The sequence below is a fragment of the Calonectris borealis genome, chromosome 18 (assembly GCF_964195595.1).
Source record: "Calonectris borealis chromosome 18, bCalBor7.hap1.2, whole genome shotgun sequence".
Taxonomy (NCBI): domain Eukaryota; kingdom Metazoa; phylum Chordata; class Aves; order Procellariiformes; family Procellariidae; genus Calonectris; species Calonectris borealis.
The window spans coordinates 4,231,621-4,252,760 of NC_134329.1; the positions used below are offsets into that span (position 1 = coordinate 4,231,621).

General features: G+C 46.1%; 1 protein-coding gene across 1 annotated transcript in view; it reads left to right on the forward strand.

Annotated features, from left to right (window-relative positions):
* Positions 1 to 332: 332 nt before the first annotated feature.
* Positions 333 to 21,140, forward strand: part of BICDL1 (BICD family like cargo adaptor 1) — a 50,645-nt gene continuing 29,837 nt past the window's right edge. Inside the window, exons 1-2 of the mRNA XM_075167093.1 lie at positions 333 to 674; positions 5,396 to 5,611. Of these exons, the coding sequence (XP_075023194.1) occupies positions 333 to 674; positions 5,396 to 5,611 (558 nt within the window). The remainder of the gene's footprint in view (positions 675 to 5,395; positions 5,612 to 21,140) is intronic.

Consider the following 21,140-nt stretch of genomic DNA (forward strand, 5'->3'; position numbering starts at 1 on the left):
TGCCCCTTCGGGGTGCCAAGCTCCCTCCTTGGGCTTTTCAGGACACCCCAATGTTTTGGGGGAATTTTTGGCCCGGGCCTGCAGCAGAAACAGCGAGACCCGATGGCAGCCGGCGGTTCCCGCAGGCACAGCCGAAAAGCACAACCCCGCCACACGAACACGCAGCGCGGCCCCATCCCCGCGCCGATGAGCGCGGTGCGCGGGCGCTGCCGCCGGCGGGGCCCGGCGCCGGGGGGCGGGGGCCGGGGGCGGCGGCGCTCCCCGCCCAGCAGCCGCAGCCGCGGGCCGGGCGCGGGGGGCGCAGCGGAGCGGCGGCGGCGGCGCGCAGGGCCATGTCGGCGCCGTGCCTGCGCCTGCCCGCCGCCGGGTCAGCACCGGCGGAGGCGGACAGCGCCGGCGGCATGGAGCCGCCCGCCGCCGCCGCCGGGGCCGCCGCGGCCGCCGCCCTGGAGCTGGCCCTGGAGGAGGAGCTGGCGCTGCTGGCCGCCGCCGGGGAGCCGCCGGAGCCGCCGCCCGCCGCCGCCACCCGCGACCCCGAGCTGCTGTCGCTGATCCGGCAGAAGGAGAAGGACCTGGTGCTGGCGGCGCGGCTCGGCAAGGCGCTGCTGGAGCGCAACCAGGATATGAGCCGCCAGTACGAGAGGATGCACAAGGAGCTCACCGACAAGCTGGAGGTGAGGCCCCGCCGTCCTCCTCCCTCCCTCCCCCGGCCCGCAGCGCTCCGCAAGGGCCCCCGCTTCAGGGCCGCGGCCCCCAGGAGCCCCGCGGTCTTTCCCTGCGGAAAGCGGCCCCTTCCCCGACAAATCCCGGGGGCGGCAGGCAGGCGCGGGCCCTGCCGGGCAGCCCACGGAACTCCCTGTAGCCGTGATGGGGAAGAAAGGGTCTAAGAAAACCCTCTTAGGCCTGGGGGAGGCAAATCTGCTGTTCTTCTGCCTCCCCACCTGCGAGCTGGCGTATCGGCCTGGGGACAGGCTGCGGCACCTTGCTTCGAGAGGTTCCCGTGGGTGCTGTTTTGCCCCAGGACCCACCTGGGCAAGGAGACATGCACCGTGCTTGGCTCGTCACGGAAGTGCCTCGGAAGTTAAATTTATACGGCAGGTACTGAGCTACAGAGCATATGTAACCCTTATGCTTAAGCTGTTGCAGCTAAGGCATTAGGCATGGCAGGATATAAGCCCTAATGATACATCTCTGTTAGCTGGTTGCTCTGAAAAATACCTACAGGTATCTGGAGAGAGCTGCTTGCCAAGGACTCAGGGGACTGAGCTATTTATTGATTTTTACAGATGAAATAGAGCTATTACAAAGAAAAAGACTTGTGCAGGCAGCTTCTTTTGGAACAACTCTTTTGCACAACTATGTAAGAGAGCCACTATTACCCCCATTCTTTTTCTCAGAGAAACTCTTGACATTTTAATTCTCCCAGCAAGTACTATTGCTTAGAAGTCTGAGAAAAAGCCTTTCTCACCTTTCTGGAGAGAGTTTGAACAGTGTTGGAATAACATTCAAATTTCAAGTCACAGCCCTAGACCAGTTCTTTCTTCACAGTCCTGCATATTCCTGTGTTCCTTCCTCACAGACTTACATCTCTCAAGTTCAAGAGGATTTGTGAAATTACTGTATGGTCTTTGTTCTCCTGACAAAATTCCTCTCTATTATTAAACTTAGCACTTTACCCTAACTGATCCCTTCCGCTTTGCAGGGAAATCTCTCTGCATTTACTATTCTGATAGAAACAATAGTGAAGGTGACATTTGCTCAGATTGTTGTATAGTGGCACTATTTATGGATTAAAATTTCCCAGAGCATTAAGATTTGCCAGAGCAAATGTTTTCAGGTTGATCTTTAAGCAAGAACAGACATATGTGGCGTTGTGCTGACGTGGTTTTCCTGATGAGTTGGAGTAGAACCTTTCCTACTGTTAAAGGAAAAATGCACAAGTTTAGGGACTCACTGAGCTGCCTGTTAGGGAGTTCGGGAGTCTCAAATATCACTCCCTGTTTGCAAAATGTAAAGATGAAAAGGAGAGGGGAAAAACTATGACTTTATAGTACTTTAAATAACATCCCCCAAATGTTCCTCTCTGCTCTCACAGGCCCATTCAGAAGGTGAATGAAGGGATGGTAAATGCAGCCAATTGTTTACATCTTTTCATCCCATTACTATCACTCTAACCTTCCAGTTGAATAACAGATTCCTGCTTTTCAGCCTACCCATCTGATAGGAGTTAGTGTTATCTACTTAAGGGTCAGATTTTTTCTGCTGGGTTTAGCAGATCTAAGATGGTGCTACTTCACACAAAAAAAATCAAACTTGAACATTAATCTTCTACAACACAAGTGTGGTAATCCTAGCCTCTGCAGATTAAATGTTGGCCTCCTCCTGTTGCCACTAAAGTGAACAAAATTTCACAATAAGCTTTTAAATTTCACAGGAGCAGGGAGGAAGGACCCACATCCGTTACCTCCTTCCCTATGCTGAGAACATTCTGATGATGACCAGAAGCAAAGTCTCAGATGAGATCCTTGGTGACAATTGCACTTGACATAGTGATGTTTAAGTAGCATTTAGGAGGAGAGATTTTCTCGCCGTTAACCGTTCAAAGTTGGTTACAAGAGCTCAGTGAAGCCCCTCCATCTCCCAACAGCCAAGATGCTGGCCTGCTACTCTGGTCCTTTGCCTCAAGACTAAATATGTTCTAGTTTTGTGGGTTCATTACTGAAGTGCAGCATTCCTGCCATACACCTAGTCTGGCAACTCTTTCACTTCACAGCCCAAATTCAAATTCATTTCTAATCATGGAATTGAAGTCCTGTAATAAATTCTCATATGTGATCCTAGTCAGTTTTATCCTCTGTAAGGGATTAAAACAGCTAATACCTCTGTTCCTCTGACACAGAGAAGCTTGCCATGTCCAAGCATTTTACAGTATGAACCCCTCTTTATCAGCTGGGAAACTCCCCCTTGGTCTCGTCTCTTTAAATGAGGACCAGCCCAGCTCAATTAAGTTGAAGAGAAGCTGTTTTCAGCAGAAAACATCTTCTAGAAAGCAGTTCTGTGTAAAAATCAGTGAGCAGCTGGTGGATGGAGAGACACTGGGAAAACAAGAAACTCCCCTACTGAGGACAGCAGTTTGCCCTGTCATCACTACATGAAAAAAAGCCCTATCCAGATCTGCAGCCGTGCAGGTGCTGGGGTGAGGGCAGGCGAGGGGAGACGGCTGCTGGGAGAGAAAGAGGCAGGAGGAATCAGTCAGCATATCCAGTGTGGTTTATCCTCCCTCTTTGCAACAGCCTCTCTGTGCCCCGCTGCACTGTTCTGGTTTCTCCATCACAACAGAATAAACTTGATATTCTTCACCTTCCTCTAACCCCAACCTGTGTGATGGCCGTTTATTGGAGCTGTATGTAGTGTGGATTTTCTTTTGCAGTAAAGGACTGAAGTGGTTTTTAAACAATTGACAAGGCTTATCGGTGGCTTCTAAATCACATTTGAGTATGTCTGGGGAACTTCTGCTGCAGTGCTGCTCCTCAGCAGGCTGAAGTTTCATCTTCATTTAGAGAAGGCCCTGGATCTTTCTGAACGTTGCCTAGCAGTGAAGGAGACAGAGCCATAAAAGACAGCATTTTCAGTGTGCTGCTAAAAGTGAAATTGTGGCTGCTTCAGCCACATTTAGGCTACAAACAAGATTTCTTTGCAATGGTTGTCATGGGCCTGGTGCTGGGATCTCATGCCTACCTATTGCATTAAAAATAATTATAATAATACTTAGCTTTCTCATTTGCAAGGGGTGCTCACTCTTTAGCGTCTGAAACACAGAGAAATACTTTTGCTTTGGGCCAGTGTTTTTAATCAGCCTTTGCTCACATTTGAGGTTTTCCCAGAAAGTCCTGAATTTGCAGAGAGATTTGGAAGGGCACAAGCAGGGTGCTGCTACGCTGTGCTGGAAGGAGCATAGGAAAGGATTTGGAGATAAGGTGGATAAAGAGAAAACATGGCATCTTTTGCAGAGCAAGAGGTGGAAGATTAGTGATAACGCAGGCCAGAGGGCTGCTGGAGAAGGGGAGAGCTTTGACATTCAGACCTGCTCAGGAAGGTGGCAGAGACCCTGCAAGGGAGGCTGTGTGTCATCAGCAGTAGGCACCCAGGGGAAACAGCCATCTCAGCCTGTGTTTCTAACAAGCAACAAAAAGCCACTTCACATAAATGCAGTGCAATTTTCTTTTCCTCCTAGCAGGTTTATTTTCCCCTCCTATCATAAGTGCCATGGGGATTGCTCACTGGGGGATGATACCTGGGAAAAATGGGCAAGTGCTGCCGGTGCTGGGCCCAGTGGGTTTCTCTTTTTTGCTAAGACACATTCTTAAAAGGCTGGTGAATCCGATAGAGAGTAGCAGCAGGTTATTCTGGGGGACAGAAGACAACCAACAAGGAGAGGGCTCCTGCTCTTCAGGTTTCCCTGCTAATCTTGGGACATGCCCATGTCCCCAGTCTGTGACTGTTCTGCAAGTATGCTCATCACTTCGGTCATGAGGGGAAATTCAAGCTCAGAGTTTCAGAGCAGGGATTCTTTCAAATGGGCACAACATAAATCTGTTTTGACCTGATTTGCAGCTGTGTTTCAGTCAAGCCCTCATTTAACTGAGCCTGTAAAACATGCAAAAGTTCCACCAGATTCGTGCTGTCGCTCATTTTCAGCCAGTCCTAAGCAGAGCAAAGTCTCCAGAACCGAGAGTGGTTTCTAAAAAACCTGCAACCCAGAATATGCACATACGTAACGTCTATAGAAACGACTTCATTGCATCCATTGCCATTCCAGAGCAGACTGCATCAAACAATAGAGTTACTGTGCACTATCAAACTACCAGACAACTAATTAGGTCAGGAATAGAAGGAACGAATGGATAGATGATTGAACTGTTGTTCATAAGACTCATATGACAAGAAAGATGCCTCATCTAGATTTCCTCATCAGCAGTAAGGATAGAGTTTGTGTAGTTTTGACTAAAAAGGCAATTTTTAAAAGAATTATGCTACTGCCCACTGAAATATTGCTTTGGAGTTAAGCTAGGCTCTGCCAAATCAATTGGCCTGCCTGACCTATATATTCCCCTATTGACATGCAGCCTGCTTTACTCTCTTGGCAGTTGTTTCAGAAAAAATTCAATGTGCTGATCTCAAGAGTCCAAGGACAGGCCAATTGCTGGAAATGGAAAGCAAGTTTAGTGTCAGTGACCTGCCCTGACGTGGGATTGCCACCTCCATGGCATTGTCACGCTCTAGTACCATTCTCTTTCCTGCACAAAAGGTTTCAGCCCTAAGCATAGAGGAGGAAAAGGAGGTAGCATTCACTTTTTTCCTCCTTTCCTAACCTCTTCTCCCCCTTGTTATCTAGCACCTAGAACAAGAGAAACACGAACTAAGGAGGCGATTTGAGAACAGAGAAGGAGAATGGGAAGGAAGGGTGTCTGAACTGGAAAGCGACGTGAAGCAGCTGCAGGACGAGCTGGAGCGGCAGCAGGTTCACCTGCGCGAAGCCGACCGCGAGAAGACGCGGGCCGTCCAGGAACTCTCAGAACAGAACCAAAGACTCCTGGACCAGCTCAGCAGGGTGAGTCACTGCGGCACGGTGAGGGCAGGCACACAGCCACCTTGGTCATGGGAAAGGCTCGCAGCTCTGCTATACACCTTTCAAGCAAATGAGCGGGAAAGCTTCCCCTTTAAGGAAAAAAAAAAAATGGTTCTGCATCTGGTCAGATTACACGGGTGTCCCTACAAAACATGCTGCCTTTAAACTGAATTTTACACCTTTAGAGGAGTGCTGCATGTCATTGGCAAAACAGTTATGTTTCTGGGTTGAGTGGTTATTTACTGCATAGATGTCTCTCTCAATTGTTTTTGTACCTAAAACTGATTTAGAAAATCTGTTTCTAATTTACAAATAGGCTGGACAAACGTAGCATGCAAGAAAAAGGCTAATCTGTGACAGTGAGGTGAAAGGCTTTTTGCTGGCCTCCCTTTTTTGACATACATTGGCTATAACATTGTAGAATTGAATATACCATGTCACACTAAGATGGTGTGTCCCTGCAGGTAACTTGGCCATGGTTAGATGTGTGAGAACCTACTGAAATTCCTTGGAATAGCATGTTTCAGCAACGAGCTTAACTTGCCTCGGAATAAAAGGACTTATAGTGAGGCTGCTACAAATCAGCCTAGTTGACTGAATACTTCCAGGATGGGTTTCTTTCTGACAGCAAAAGACTTAACAGTTTCTGCCTCCTCCCCCAGAAGTTAACCTGTCTTCTAGAATTAAGAACCTTGTTTTTTTCTCCCCACTGGACAGTTAGTAGAAACCATAATTTTAATGCTTAAGAACACAGTTACTCCAGCAGATGAAAGCATTTTCTTCTCACCAGTTGCTTATCCCCAAAATAGCATAGAACAAAAACACACACCACAGACTCATGCTGAGGACACCCATCTAATGTTGTAAGAGCACATTTCAAACTAGATTCTGTCACAGGTGAGTCTCTGGGGCTGACACAGGGATTGCCTAAGAGAGGGTCAAAACCTCGATCACAACACAAGGACCAGAAGACTCTGAAATGGGCCAAGCGTACAGGTCTCTTCACTTGTCTTCATTTGATCTGGATATGCAGTTTTCCTGTGCTCCTGGAGGTGAGAAGAGCAGGTCTTGGGTATAACACTGTACTAGCACTTGAGAAAATCATTCCTCATTCTGCTATAGATTTTCTTGTCAAGTACTAAAAAAGCCACTTAGTCTGTGGATTTGGTTTTTTAAAAAAAAAGACAAAAAAACTGCAAACAACCAACTTCCTTAACTCAGGAACACTGCTAAGTTTATCCACGTTTTTAAAGCAATATCTCCCAAGCACAGCAGATGAGCTAGTAAAGATTTTTCACCTCTTCTCTGGACAGAGCATATTTCACATACAACATGGATGAGATTCCGCCCAAGCCCTTGCAGAGCTCCTGTGTTGTGTCAGGTTTCTTATCGAGGGCTAAGAACTTGGTTCCCATCAGATTTGGTGACCCTTAGTGATTTTCTGTCTATGCACAATTTCCATCACTGGCTGGGTAATGTAAGGTTTGTTATGGTCCCAGCATAAGCACAAACTGAAAGACCAATCTAGAAGATATGAGAGGAAAGCCAGACAGCTTGCTTTGGGCTTTAAACCACATGGGATTATCCTCACATGACACTTGTGCTACAGGAGCCTCTCGCAGCCCAGATGCTCGGAGAGCTGCTCAGCTAAGCCTTGTGCAAAGGAACCATCAAGTTAGGTCTACCAGAATGCAATGTCCAAGCATGGATTTTGTTCCCTTAACTCCCTATTACTGCCAGAAAGAGTCTTCATCCGCCTACTTCAGAACTCCTACATCCTGGGAAACAGTCGAGTCTTCACTGCCCTCACTGCTCCAGCCCAGCCCTGCTCGCAGCTTGGAGAAGAGGACTGTTGCTCTCCAGTGCAGATGAAGCAAACTGATAGAGACTGGTTTCACTTGCCGAGGCACAATTCGATGCTCATTGAGTTTGTCACCTGGCCAAAACTTGCTAGTAACTCAAATATAGCAATGAATATAGCAAGGGGGTAAACAATCTTCCTAAAGTCATGAGAATCTGGGCAAATTGAAACAGGGTTGGAAATGGTCTGCTGTCATTCATCCAGGGCTTTGGTTGAGGCTTTTTAAAATCTCAGCATTATCTTAGCACTTGATTACTGGGTGCTTAGTATTCCACGTTTGCAGCTCCATAATGCAATTGCAGTCTTATTTGTCTGGTCTCTTATTCTGAAGAGGTTATGCATGTAATCCTTAAGACAGTGGTGGTGCTTAAACCCTGCACCCACATAGTTCTGGCTCCTGTTACTACTTAAGCTTTCAATAAATAAAAAGGACAAATACAGGTGCATGGATGTGCTTGTCTGCAGCTGTATTGCCATAGGCTGGAGTCTTGCTAGGGATCATGAACTGAGCACTGGGAGAGGAAAAACCCTACAAAGAAGTACTGTTACAGCTTCTGTGAACTTTGAGGTGTTGCTGGCATCCTCCTTGCATTCCTGGTTCTGCATTTTGCCCCTGCATTTTGTGTCACAGTGGGTTGTTCGGGAGGAAAGGGTTGTGAGAAGTCTGTGATAAGGCAATTAAAGCCTTATTCAGAGCTTCAATTCTGCCCCATCCGACACTGTATACCCTCCTAGAGACTTCACTCACAGGACAGAAAGGGAGGTTGCACTCTGGTACAAGTCATTCTACACTAGTAGGTACTAGCTCTTTAAATTTTAATTTCTGCAATTTTTAGCAATTAACACCTCGTGGCCCAATTTCACAATACATGAGCATCTCTCTCCTGGGGAAGGTATTCCCTTGGCACTAGGCTGTATATGTCAAATGACAGTCTCAGCCTCACGAGCTACCAGCCCACATGGTCCTGCTTGCTCCTTCTGAGGTTCCTGGGCTTCAGCCCCTTTTACCTCAAAGCAGGGCAGCACTCACTATCTCCTTCATCCTACCCCTCCTCCTTCCTGCTGCTGTGATATTCTTTCACCAACTAATTAAGCTTTAGGACATTTTTTTAACCCTGCCTTCCCCAGAGATGAAAGGCCAGCCCAAGCGCATACTTTTTTCCAGTCTAAACCTGGCACAAATGCTAGCCAACCAAGCACGTGGTCCTGCACACCCACACAAGGAGAGCAAAGGGACCTGGAAAGCTTTGTCTTGCAGTTAAAGCATGGAACTGAAAAAATCCATCCTCACTTCTGACAAAGATTGATAAGGAAATCTCAAGGATGGGGATTTTAAGTCTGTTCCAGTCTCTAAAAATGGTGATAACGGTCTTGCCTCAGAGTCACCAAGAGGCTAAAATAAGGTCCATAAAATGATTTGAGGTCTTCAGATGAGATGATATAGGAGAACTTTACATATCTAATAATAGTAAGTAGGCTATAAGGAATTTTGCCTCCTCTTGAAATACAGCCTTTTGTGTGGTTCTCTGCTTTTAGCAGAACAGAGATACTGCCTGGGGTTATAGCAGTATTAAACCATGGGGAAATTAGGTAGGCTGGGCTGGGAGCTCATAGTGAAAGACACGAAAGCCCTGAGGAGAAGGACTTGGGGGCATTGGTCGATGAGAAGCTCAACATGACCCAGCAGTATGCACGTGTAGCCCAGAAAGCCAACTGTATCCTGGGCTGCGTCAAAAGAAGCGTGACCAGCAGGTTGAGGGACGTGATTCTTCCCCTCTACTCCACTCTGGTGAGACCCCACCTGGAGTACTGCGTCCAGATCTAGGAACGCCAACATAAGAAGGACATGGACCTGTTGGAGCGAGTCCAGAGGAGGGCCACAAAAATGATCAAAGGGCTGGAGCACCTCCTATGAAGACAGGCTGAGATAGCTGGGGTTGTTCAGCCTGGAGAAGAGAAGGCTCTGGGGAGATCTTAGAGCAGCCTTCCAGTACCTGAAGGAGAGGAACTTTTTACAAGGGCATGTAGTGATAGGACAAGAGGTAATGGTTTTAAACTGAAAAAGGGTAGATTTAGATTAGATATAAGGAAGAAATTCTTCACTATGAGGGTGGTGAGGCACTGGAACTGGTTGCCCAGAGAAATTGTGGATGTCATATCCCTGGAAGTGTTCAAGGCCAGCTTGGATGGGGCTTTGAGCAACCTGTTTTAGTGGAAAGTGTCCCTGCCCATGGCAGGGGGGTCGGAGCTAGATGGTCTTTAGGTTCCCTTCCAACTCAAACCATCCTATGGTTCTATGATTCAGATGCCAAAGATCAAGTTTAAGATCTCCACAGTAACCTTATTTTTTAATTTGCTAAGTGATGATTAAAATCCCTTCTGCATGTTGATTTGATTTCCCTCCCCCTGCCTCAGCACAGCAAACCATGTAGTAACTCTCAGCGTTGTCCACACCGAGCTAAATGGCGATTTTACCTAGGAGAACTGCAGAGCACATTACGAGCAGTATGTCAAGGTACATACCCCTCACCATAAATGCTCAAAGATAAAGTATAGGAGTCAAAGTACAGGTTTGCTGAGAAAGTCAAGGCTTGGGAATTATTACGTGTTCTGTTTCCAGTTCCTTCAGTCTCTCCCATCTGTTTCCGTTCCCCATTTGGAAAAAAAAAATGCTATGCTTTCTGTCCTTTTAAGTTATAAATCTGGGGGGAATGGGTATAGGGAAAGCTCTCCTCTTACATGTGCCCACAGCACCTAGGAGCTACTAATGGAAATAATAACAATAAGCAGCCCTCTCCCTATAATGAGGCAACATATTACTACTTTGTCAGGAAATGAATGAAAAAAGACTTTCACGCTGTTTCTAAGTGGCTTCACCAGATGGCTTTCCCACACATTTCCTGCTACCAAGCTCTGGGCTCCTGTAGCTGTTTGCTGCGTGTAGCTTGAGCGAGGATATATCCCTTCCCAGTTCAGTTGGGCTTCTTTTATGGTACATAGAGCATAAGGAAGTAATTTCACAATGTCAAGCTCAGGTAGTTTTTGCAACGAAAATCTGTTTTCAGTGGCAGGAAGAAGCGTGTCATCTTGCACTGCTGAAATAGCTCTTTGTGTTTAGAGAGGAACGCTCGGCTACTGCGGCATCCCTCGGAGGGGCCCTCAATCACCAAGTTCTTATATTCATTCAGCATCTAGTGCCAACATACTGCTACAAAGAATGAGGTGTTTCAGTCAATCCCTCTGGTACAGCAAGAAAATGATCAGCCAGCCCACAAGTCTCCAAAGGAGGTTTTATTTGCTAGCCACAAAACCTTCCTTTCAATAATATTTCAATTGAAGAAGTTTTGTTTCTAACTTTGCGCTGTAACATGCAGCATAGCTTCAGAGAATTGGCAGGCACTGCCTGGCTTTGATTTGAGAGAAACATGTTTTTATTCAAGAATGAGCTGACCATATTATATTCGCTTTTCCAAATCACTTTTACTTTAAATACATCCTTTTGTGGTCAAGAACATACTTACAAGCTCTGTTGTCAATTATTGATTTAAAGAGCTTTTTCTGAATGGTTGTTTGTTGGGTCTATCAGCATAGGAATAATGTTGGTTTTAAGAAAACCAGACTAATCATTGAAAAAAGTTACTAGAACAAGTGTCCTGGGCAAGATTCACTGCTTTTGCCATGCCAGAGATCTGTAGCCATTACACTATGAGCTAACTTGTCTTTAATTCCTTATTTTATCTGTACAGTTGCTTAATACAAGCCTCTTATGTTTCTTGTTTATTAAGTTGTCTCCAGTAGCCCAGCAGGTGTATTGGGAAACTCCATGCTTAGCACAGAGGCAAGTAAGTCAGGCTGAATTCAAGTACTGCTTCAGGGGTTTTATTTCTAAACAGAAGAGGATCCTGAGTCGGCCTAGGCTCAAGAAGAGTTGCTTTGACTAGCCCCACATTTCAAAGTGCAGATCAGTCACTACACTGACTTCTCTTTCATTAAAAGTCTCTAGTTTTTGCTGTGGCTCAAAGCGTTTACTGGACCTATTCAGTAAGGAGTAGTTTACTGTAAGGAACACCATACTGAGCTACTCAATAGCACATGGAGTCCTGTATGGCAGATCTTGATCTGCATCACCTCTAAGCAGTCCAAATTCAATGGAGGGGGGAGACTGCACAAGAAAAGGCAGCATCCCTTCCTGTTGAAAGGGCTGAAGTACCTGCATTTCATGGCAGCTTAGGTAGGGCTGCTCACTCCTTGGGGTAGGCAGTCAGCCCTTCCAGCGTAGCTTTGTGCCTGGCATAGGGCACATTTATGTTACACATGGCGGGGCGAGAGGAAAGCAGATACCAGCACAAGACAGAGCCAAACACTGAAGCCAACAAACCTCCCATTAACCACATCAAGCACCCTCCAGCTCCCTGCCCCTCTGGAGCATCAGCAGATCCCAGCACTACGTAACCAGATCCCCAATCACCCAGTGAATACTGATTAGTGCACACGCAGGAAAGGCTCCTTCTCACCAGCTACTTCTCCCCTAGCAGAGAGCACTTGTTAATAATTCAGCTTCATGCCACATCAGGACTGGAGCGCTGAGGCTTTCTATGCTAAAGCTGTAAATATAGGACGTGACTGCAGCTGCATGTTCTTGCCTGCAAAGTCCTTCAATGAAATGATTCAGTGCCCTAGAAGGTAATGAAGAGACATCTTGAGGTCACTGCTGAGTGGCAGTCACCCACCATCATCCGGGGGAAGGGAGACAGGCAGGAAGAAAGGCTCAACCCTCTCCCGAGAGTCTGGTGAAGCTTGCAGCACCTGTTAACCCCATTTTAGGGCACCCAGAGCTTCAGGAGCCAACTGGAACAGGGCCATCTGGACACCAAGGTATAAATGCAACAAACATCGAAGAAGTAATTTCAGCAAACATGAGGGGAGGCATCCCTAGAGTTTGCCCAAAGATTTTGCACTCACCCATTTCACACAGGATTTTTACCCTTGTATCCCTTGGTGAGCACTGAAGGAAGGGGCAGAAAGCTGTACACAGAATAAAACAGGGGCACACACTGCTAGTGAACCACAGTGCAAAGCCCTCCCGAGGGAAAGGGTTAAAAAATTACGTTACTATTAAGGCAGTGGAACTGCACAAATCCCTGCTCAGGGGAAAAAGGATAGCACCCATCGGTCCCAGGGGCTGGGTGGGACCCTCATCCTGCCCCAGGACAGTGGAGCAGGTACCCCGCCATCCCCGGGGACCCCTTGCTGGTTGCTAGGTGACAGCACACCACGGTGCCAGCTGGTGACGTTGCTGTGGCAACCGGGTGTGATTTCTCTGCTTCTAATGCCATGACAGTCAGCGGACACGCAGGGAGACGCACTTGTGACGTCCAAGGCAGGTGGGCGGGTGGCAGAGGCCTGTCTGCCACCCCCGTGGGCTTGGCTCGCTGCCGGGATGTGTCCCCAGCATCCGCCACTTCATCCCCCCTGTTTCCTCCCCTGTTCACAGCAATTTTTCCCCAGAAATCACCCTGGAGATCTCCCAGCCAAAGGCAGCCTGTTGTCCACACCACTCAAAATGCACTTTTGAGCCTGCTGGGGGAAAAGGTAAACATTTTATTTTCTTGGTAAAAAGAGCTCCTTATGAGCAATCAACCCACACAAAGGTAACTCCACCAGGGCTCGGCACAATGCATCTCCCCCTGTGAGTCCAGCTCAGGGAGCACAGCACAACAGAAATTATCTGCCAGAGTCACTTAACCTCCACACTGCGTATGGCTCATCTTACATCCTCAGAGGCTCGTGGTGCCTGGATGGAGCAGCAGAGACTGGCCCATGAGACATCCCCAGAGCCCAGACCTCCTGCCCCCCACACCAGCATGTCAGCATGGAATGAGTGTCTGGAGCACTATCTAGGACAAATATACATGAGTATTAAGCACCTGGTAGTCAGCCATGCACTGCTCTTCTCTGTGCTTCAGCTGAGCCCAGCTCACAGCCCAGCTTTCACCTCTAGCAAGCGGTTCTGGAACAGATTTCGGCAGTTTCTGCAAGGCTTCTGCCAAGGGGAGACATTAGCAGCACCACTAAGCCATGAACATCTGAAAGCAGGAATCCAACATGAAACTGAAAGTGAACTTGTTCTGGAGTGAGGAGATAAAAATCTGAATAAGTCCCTTCCTCCCCTCTTGCACTGCACTAAAAATTTCAAGTGGCTATTCTGTTTGGTCCAAGCCTTTATCTTTATAGGAATTGTTTTATTATGCAGTAGCTCAGAGGTATGAACACGTGGGCAGAAGAGATTTTTTTCAAAATATTTCTGCTTATTCACACTTGCTGTAAACACTTCCTCCAGGAGATTCTAGAAAGTAGGACACAGAAGGTGTTTGCATCCAGCCATTGCATTACTAGCTAGAACCAGAGCTAAACATGATCGAAGGCTTTGCAAATATCTACATGAGAAAAATCCAATTAAAAGCATTTGATCTTTAAAGAGCCATTCTGGGTTATAAAGTTTGCACACCTTATAATGAAAGTCTTTAAATTCGCTTTTTTTTTTCAAGTAGGATTGCTTTTTCTAAATGCAATTTAGTAGACAATAGCTCAAGAGGGAGGTCTCTTCTATCCTGAGGGTTTTTTTGCCAGCTTTATTAGGTGCTCTGATTACCCATGAAATCATAGAGGCCCCTTGCAAAACAGCCTTAATCTGCAAAACAGATCTTAATCAACACTTTGTTTAGAATAGCATTTAGCAAAACCCAGTTTATTTTGAGCACAGATATAGGATCAGCAAGACACTCTCACTGACTTCTGATGGATGCCACAATGCAATACAGAGCTGGCTTATGCTTGGCAGTATCACCCATTGGGGTGGGAAATGCCACCATAGATGGGAACAAGCAGCTGTCTAGAGGTGAGAGTACAACAGGATACAACTGACAGATTAGGACATAAATCAAGTGACCTGCATGACAGAGTGACTGGGGTAAAAGGCTGCTTGTAAGTTGACCGAGAGAGCATTTCATTTGGAGGAGATACAGGTTGGCCTAACAATTTCATTAGGTATCCTCCTATAGAGGCTCAGTTCCGTAGCTGCAGACATTTGCACCGGATTTCCTTCATCAACAGGCTCCCCATCAGTGTCTGAGGTGGGGGGGACCGCCAAGAAGTGTTGGGAACATTTCCATTAACTGTTCTCACCATCTCCTAACTATTGTTCCCTGGAAGGTTCTAATGTTGAGACATGTCAATAACTTTTTTAAAGGGAAGAACTACTTGGATAGTTTCAGCTGGGTTATGATTCTACCAAGATTAGCACAGTAACACAATGTCTAATAAATGTAGAGCTATCACAGAACAGTTGCAAGATCTGGGGATATACAGGTACCTAAAGCATTCAGCTCACTTGAATTTACCCTTTAAATACCATTTACTAGTTCCACTGTGCAGTTTTTCTGACATAAAAAAATAATCTATTTGTTTTGTCTTCATTGCTTCCCCCTTCCCTTTTGTCGCCTCAGTCTTTCTCCCCTCCTGGATACATCTCAAAAATTAGTTGAAGCTTAAGTTATCACCAGCCTCAGGCTGTTAGTTGTCTCTGCAGTTTTGTTCCTTAAGCTGATGGCACACCAAGTTACCCCTCAGTTCCTTTGGTGTTAGCTTGGCCTCCACTTTCAGTACTCCAAGAGGGGAAAATTTAGCCTTGTGATTCCCTTGTTCTCTACATCCTTGGAAGTCTGTTCCTGAATCCAATTCCAAACTTGGCACAGTTTTGTAGTAACAGGGGTACTCTTAGAAAGCTATTCCATTTGGCAACTATTTAGCCTAAGTTATTCATGTTTATTTGTTGAACAAAGTACCATTGTATTTGGTTGCTCAGATCAAGGAAAACTGAAGTCTTCTGCAACTCAAGTATAGACCAGCAGATTTTTTGTTCACACCAGGGCCACAAGGCAGGTACAAAGCTTAAGACTTGCTAGAGGGAAGGGACTGTACTTACAGAAGAGATCCATAGTCCCAGTAGCTTTTGCAAGTGAAGTGTTTCAGGACCAAGTAAACACACGCAAGTTTTAACAGAAGGGCATCTTTCTGAGAAGTACTTAAAGAGTTCTTCTTTGTTTCTTTACTTGGTTAGCAAGTGTTTTGCATAGATTTTATTGCAACACCAGAAAACTGAGGCACTGAGAGACTAGGCAATAATTGTCAATGTGAGCTGACAAACAAGACCCTAGTGAAGGAAAAATCTCCTCTCCACTTAGGCAGACTGCACAAGAGTTTGAGCTTTTCTCTTGATCTTTCAGAATGGGGATGAATTGTGGGGTTTCCTTGTTTGTTTAAAGTGTGGATCAGGAATTTAGTGAGCTATGTCCCATACTGAAAGTGTACCACCCCAGGAAGAAGCTAGTAGTCCAGACATCATTCCTTTATAGAGTTTAAGCTTTATTCTCTATATCCTTTACAGAAAGCACAACATGTATAAGTTGCAGGATAAGAATTAGACTGGACATTAAGAAAAACATCCTAGCTGTAAAGTTAGTTGAGTAGGAGAACAGATGGCTCAGAGATTCTACAAAGTCTCCATCAAAGGAAGCTTTCAGGAAGTGGCCAAGTAATCACCAGTCAGGCAGGGCTGGCCAATTTTTGCCTTGGCATGAGAAGAACTAGGCAAAGTTAAGTCTGAAAGAGGCCTTCTGAGGTTTCTCTATCTTTTATGCAGGCAAGACCTGCATAAAAGTAGTAATGCCAGGTCAAATCTTCCTGCTATTTATCAATATTGAAGGAAAGAGGCAGAGAAGCCTGAAGGAATACTCACAAGAAGCAAGTTATCTCTTCAGCTTTGGAACAGACCTGCATTTTCACTCTACATGAGGGGTGAAAACAAATGTAAACAGGGGACTATTCAGAAGTGCGTTTCAACCTTTGCTTGAACATAAGCTCTTGAACAGACTCAGATACTGGGGGAGTGATGCTTTCCAGCAGATTTGTTTAGATGAAGCCAAATGAGAAAGCCTGAAATGACTGTGTTTGTTCAAAAGAGATTGTTTGTAGAATTTAGCAGTGTGATCTTCATCCAAATAACATCTATTGATCAGCTATAAAGTTGCACAGGGATTTGCCAACTCAAATTATTTCTGCAGGTTTTGCCTCTAATCCAGAGGGATTTATTTCCCTAGGCGTTACTGGATGTTGTATTTCACTTTGTGCACAAAGTCTTCCTAAATGTTGTGCTTCTTACTCTTTGTTTCCCTCTCCACTTTAGCACAAGGGACCAGACATCTTAGTGAAGACTAACTAATAAATACTCAAGGCTTTAAGAGCTCAAGGCAAGTGCTTATGAAATTGATGGTTTCATTAATACTGCTACCTCTTCCTGGGGCCTTTCTGTGCCTGAAGCACTGGTGCCATGGGCACAGGCCCTTACCCTGCAGAGCTGCAGACAAGGGGGGGGTCTCCCAGTCTTGGGCTGCTTTATCAACATCTGCTGGAGGAAACCACTACAATCAGATCTGCTGAGCTACCCCATATTCATCTCAGTCAAGGCAAGACAGCCCAAAAAGCCAGTATTCAACCTGTCCAGGCTCATCTGGCTTGTTTTCATGGTATGGAGGAATGAGCTCAGCTCAGAGGGAAAGGTGGAAAAGGATAATACACACTTGGGAACAGCATTTTTTTTTTTCCTATAATTGCATATCCCTGGTGCTTTTAAAGCTAAGTAAACACAAGCACCTCAAGATCTCCCAGGCAGCACCCTGGCTTCACATGGAGTTCACATGCTGGACACAGACCCCAAAACAAGCAAATAGAGAATGCTGCCAGTTAAGAGCAGAATTGGAGGCAGGCAGATACATTGCTCACAAGCAATTTTCTTGACTGGCTGGAATAGACAGGCCAAGCACCATTTTACTTTGAACCCCCTGAAAGGGAGGCAGATGCCACTGCAGAAACTCTGATATTGTACAAATTGGTGGCTCCAATCTAAAACAACTCCTCAAAACCTACCTACAGAGGATTAACAGGTTGATTTGCTTCATTTAAAGAGGCCTCCTCCATTCCAGGCATTATCCAACCCAGCAGCTCAGAGCTGCTTACCGAGATTAACTCCGGCACCACGAGACACAGCCCATCAGCTGTAGGCTGGGTCTCAGCAGCTACTTCCTTTCAAAGGAGTCATTTGCATCAGGCTTTGAAAATTTGAGAAATTCCTTCTGTCTTCCCATTCTTCATAATCCTCCATCAAGAGACAGTACCACAGACTAAGAAGGTCAAGTTGGGGGAGAGGGAAGGAGACAGGCAGCCCTTCTCCCTTCATTACAGGTCACTGCCTCACCTCAACACAGGAAGGGAAGATTTGCCCAGTGTGGGACAGTTCCAGACCACACAGCTTTAGTGCTCCTGGTCCCAGATATGGGCCGCCTCCACCAGTCTCTGCCCGTTCTCGTGGCCAGGGAGCACACTGCCAAGAAAGTTTTGCTGTGTGAAACAGATGATGCAGAAGCCTTTCCAAGCATGAACTTGTTCAAATGAAGATATTAGCTCTCCTGCTTCTTTTAATCTCCCTAAGCAGAACTATAAGCCACCCCAGGTCAGGGAAATGGCCTAATCCGACCAAAATGCCTGTTCAGACTCACATACCAAGTAGCCTGTGCTGTTAACCCTTCTCACAGCTCAGGGAATGTGACATAAGCACCCAGAGCCAGCTGGCCATGGTGCAACTGGGCTCACCCTGGGGACAGGGAAGGAAGAAACAGCTGGTTATGCTGGAAAGTCATTGCCAAAGCACACATCTATATATATACATATAGCCCCTCCTCCACTCTTCCCTCCCCTCACATCACTTGGCATACAAGACATTTGCATGAGGCACCTGCTAGTATTTCAAGCACATGAAGTGGACAGTTTTCATTAAGCTTGTGTCAGCACCACAGACTGAAATGGCTTGTTTATACTTACACAGTCTGCTGATGCCGCAGAGTGCAGACAGATGGGCAGCCATCTCGCAGCACTGCAAAAGCCTTGTCTGCCCCTTTGCGCAACAGCGGATGAGGCCACTGCAGGATAAGTTGGAAACATCAAGGCCAAGTTGCTGCTGCTTTAATGCCACAAGGAAATTTTTTTGCTTGTGTACCAACAGTCTCCCATATTCACCATAGAAGAGGCAGGACTTCAAAGGCACTCAAATAATCACTTTTTGGTGCATTCCACCGGCATCGTTAGGCAAATGTCCATAAATACCCTTCTCACATATCTTGTCTCACTGAGATTATCCTTGTCTCCTTGGCAACTGTCAGATGATGTATAATGCTAGCAGGGATTAGCCCCAATGAGCCTTATAACCCTTGTGTAAATTCCTGCTCTATGAAGAGACCTGGCCAAACACTCTTCTTTCCTGGTAATGTTAAAATGTTGCCATAAACAATATTAAATCCAAGAACTTTTCAGTAAACCTGAGTAAGGATGAAAACTAATATGGAGCTTTTTAAGTGGTAGTATTTGTCTTGTCCTCCAAACAAACAAGTTTGAGGCATGTGGATATACTTGGCATTTCACAGCTTGACAAGTAAAGCTGTATTTTGAATCAGTACTTAAGAGAAGGCTTGTGCTGAAAACTTGGGCTCTAATACCTTTATCTCCTTTGTCCCTTGGAGCCAGTGGGGATCACGCTGGGAAATTCCAAATCCCCGCAACAGCTTAACAAACTTATGCTACGCTTTAACCTATTAATTTCTGAAAACTAGCCTGGATTCAGGTCAACACTTGAAATCCATGTGCATACTCTGTCTGACACCAGTTGTACTGAGACGACTTTCTGCCTCTGAGCAAGCAGCTATGGGCTGTGAGGCTGCACCCTCACAGCCCACTCCTCCCCGCTGCTCAAGCAGACATGACCAAAGCATCAAATCAAGGAGGTACAGCCCCAACACCACAAGCTTTCTGCAAGTGGAGCATTTCTCTGCTCCATACCATGTTTGGGCCTGGTGAGGAAGAAGTTGTTCATCCCTTGGTACCCCATTTAGCCTACCTGGGCACCCAGAGGCTTTTGGCACACATGGTACTAACACCACACAGATGAAACCTCTCCCCATGTAGGAAGAGCAGAGTATGCCAGTGCAGGGAGCCAAGCAGCACTGCATTATACATACGTGTTAAGGGTCAGAGTATCAAGAGATAACAAACAGCCTGTGGTGCGCAAGGGACACAGTTAAACTACAGTTCCTTCTTCAGACTCATTTGAGTCTTTATAATGTCCCAGCTTGGGGAGATCTGCTCTAATTCAACAGAACAAAAAAAAAAATCTTTGAGCAGAGCCAAGGAAAGGAGGCTAAAAGAAGCACCAGCCTGAGCAGCAAAACCAAAAGCAGACACACTACAGCAGAAACAAAAGTATTTCTGTAATTAAGCAAACAAATTAAGCAAACAGAGATTTGTTGTGTCTATATATAGCATTGTGTCTATATATGAATTCAACAATATGGCATGGCTGATATCTATTAGACTGATCAACTAGAGAGAGCTGAGAGAGAGGAGGGGAAAAAAGGTCCCTAGGATTGTTCCAGGAGGTAGGTCACAGAAGAGCCAAGCCAAGGGGTGATGGGGAACCAATGCAGGCAGGGCAGCAACAGGCAGAAGAAAATCCAAGTCTTGGCACAAGCTGCTTAGCAATGATGCAACATGATTTCTTTGCGTGCTTCTATGGACCTATTTGCTCCCCAGCCATCTGCCAACTCCAGCGCACACCTCATCACGTGCAAGACAGGAGGGGGGAAAAGCGGTCAGTGGCTTAAGGCAGGTGATTTTTAGCACAGATAGGATAAAAGTCTTCCTAACTAACTCACATGCCTATGTACTGGCAGAAGTTTTAAGTGACACCATTTTAGACACTCCTGCACACAGCAAGCACTCAGTGGATTTAGTATTGCTACCACGGGCTTGTGTATAGAGAAATTCAGCTACAGAAGCAGGCAGAATAAAAACTGCTGGGAGCTGAATACCATGATCTCCTCTGTCACTGATCACATTATTCTTGCTTTTGGGCAGCAAGAGGAAGAGAAAGTTAATCATTTATATGCAGCAATGCTAGGGAAGATCCCAGTTTAAAATCCTACTATAGAAGCATAAGAACTGGAGCAGTAGATCAGCCCATGCTCAAGTGCAGGATAATCCACACACACTCGTGTGAAGCAGCCCTCTCTGCTGAAGATAAAGTGATAAAAGAACATAACTGGAAAGCAATGGAAGTTGCCACAGTTAAAGTATGAGCACACTCAAACAGGGTTTTCAAAACAAAGCACACTCAAAGAACCCAGTAACTTGTCAGGGAGACTTTGAAGTGAAGAACAGCTGCTGCCACTCCACTTTTGTTGTGTTTTACTTGGTGTACTTTAACTGGTCGCCTGTCACCTAGTTAGGGCCAGAAAGCACATACACAGGGCACATAACACTCACCAGTACTGACATTTGCTTAAAAGCACCAGAGCCAAAACCAACAGCATTTTCCCCACCCTCTCCCCTTTCTCCCACAGGGCACCCGTAGGCCTTTAGACACTCTGCCCCTCCAAGGCAAATCACTGAGGGTGAAACGGGGAATTTTGGTGAAGGAGGAAAGCATGCTCCCCTTTCTCTGGTCATGACAGCTTTATCAAGGATGGTACTTCTTTCCAGACAAAG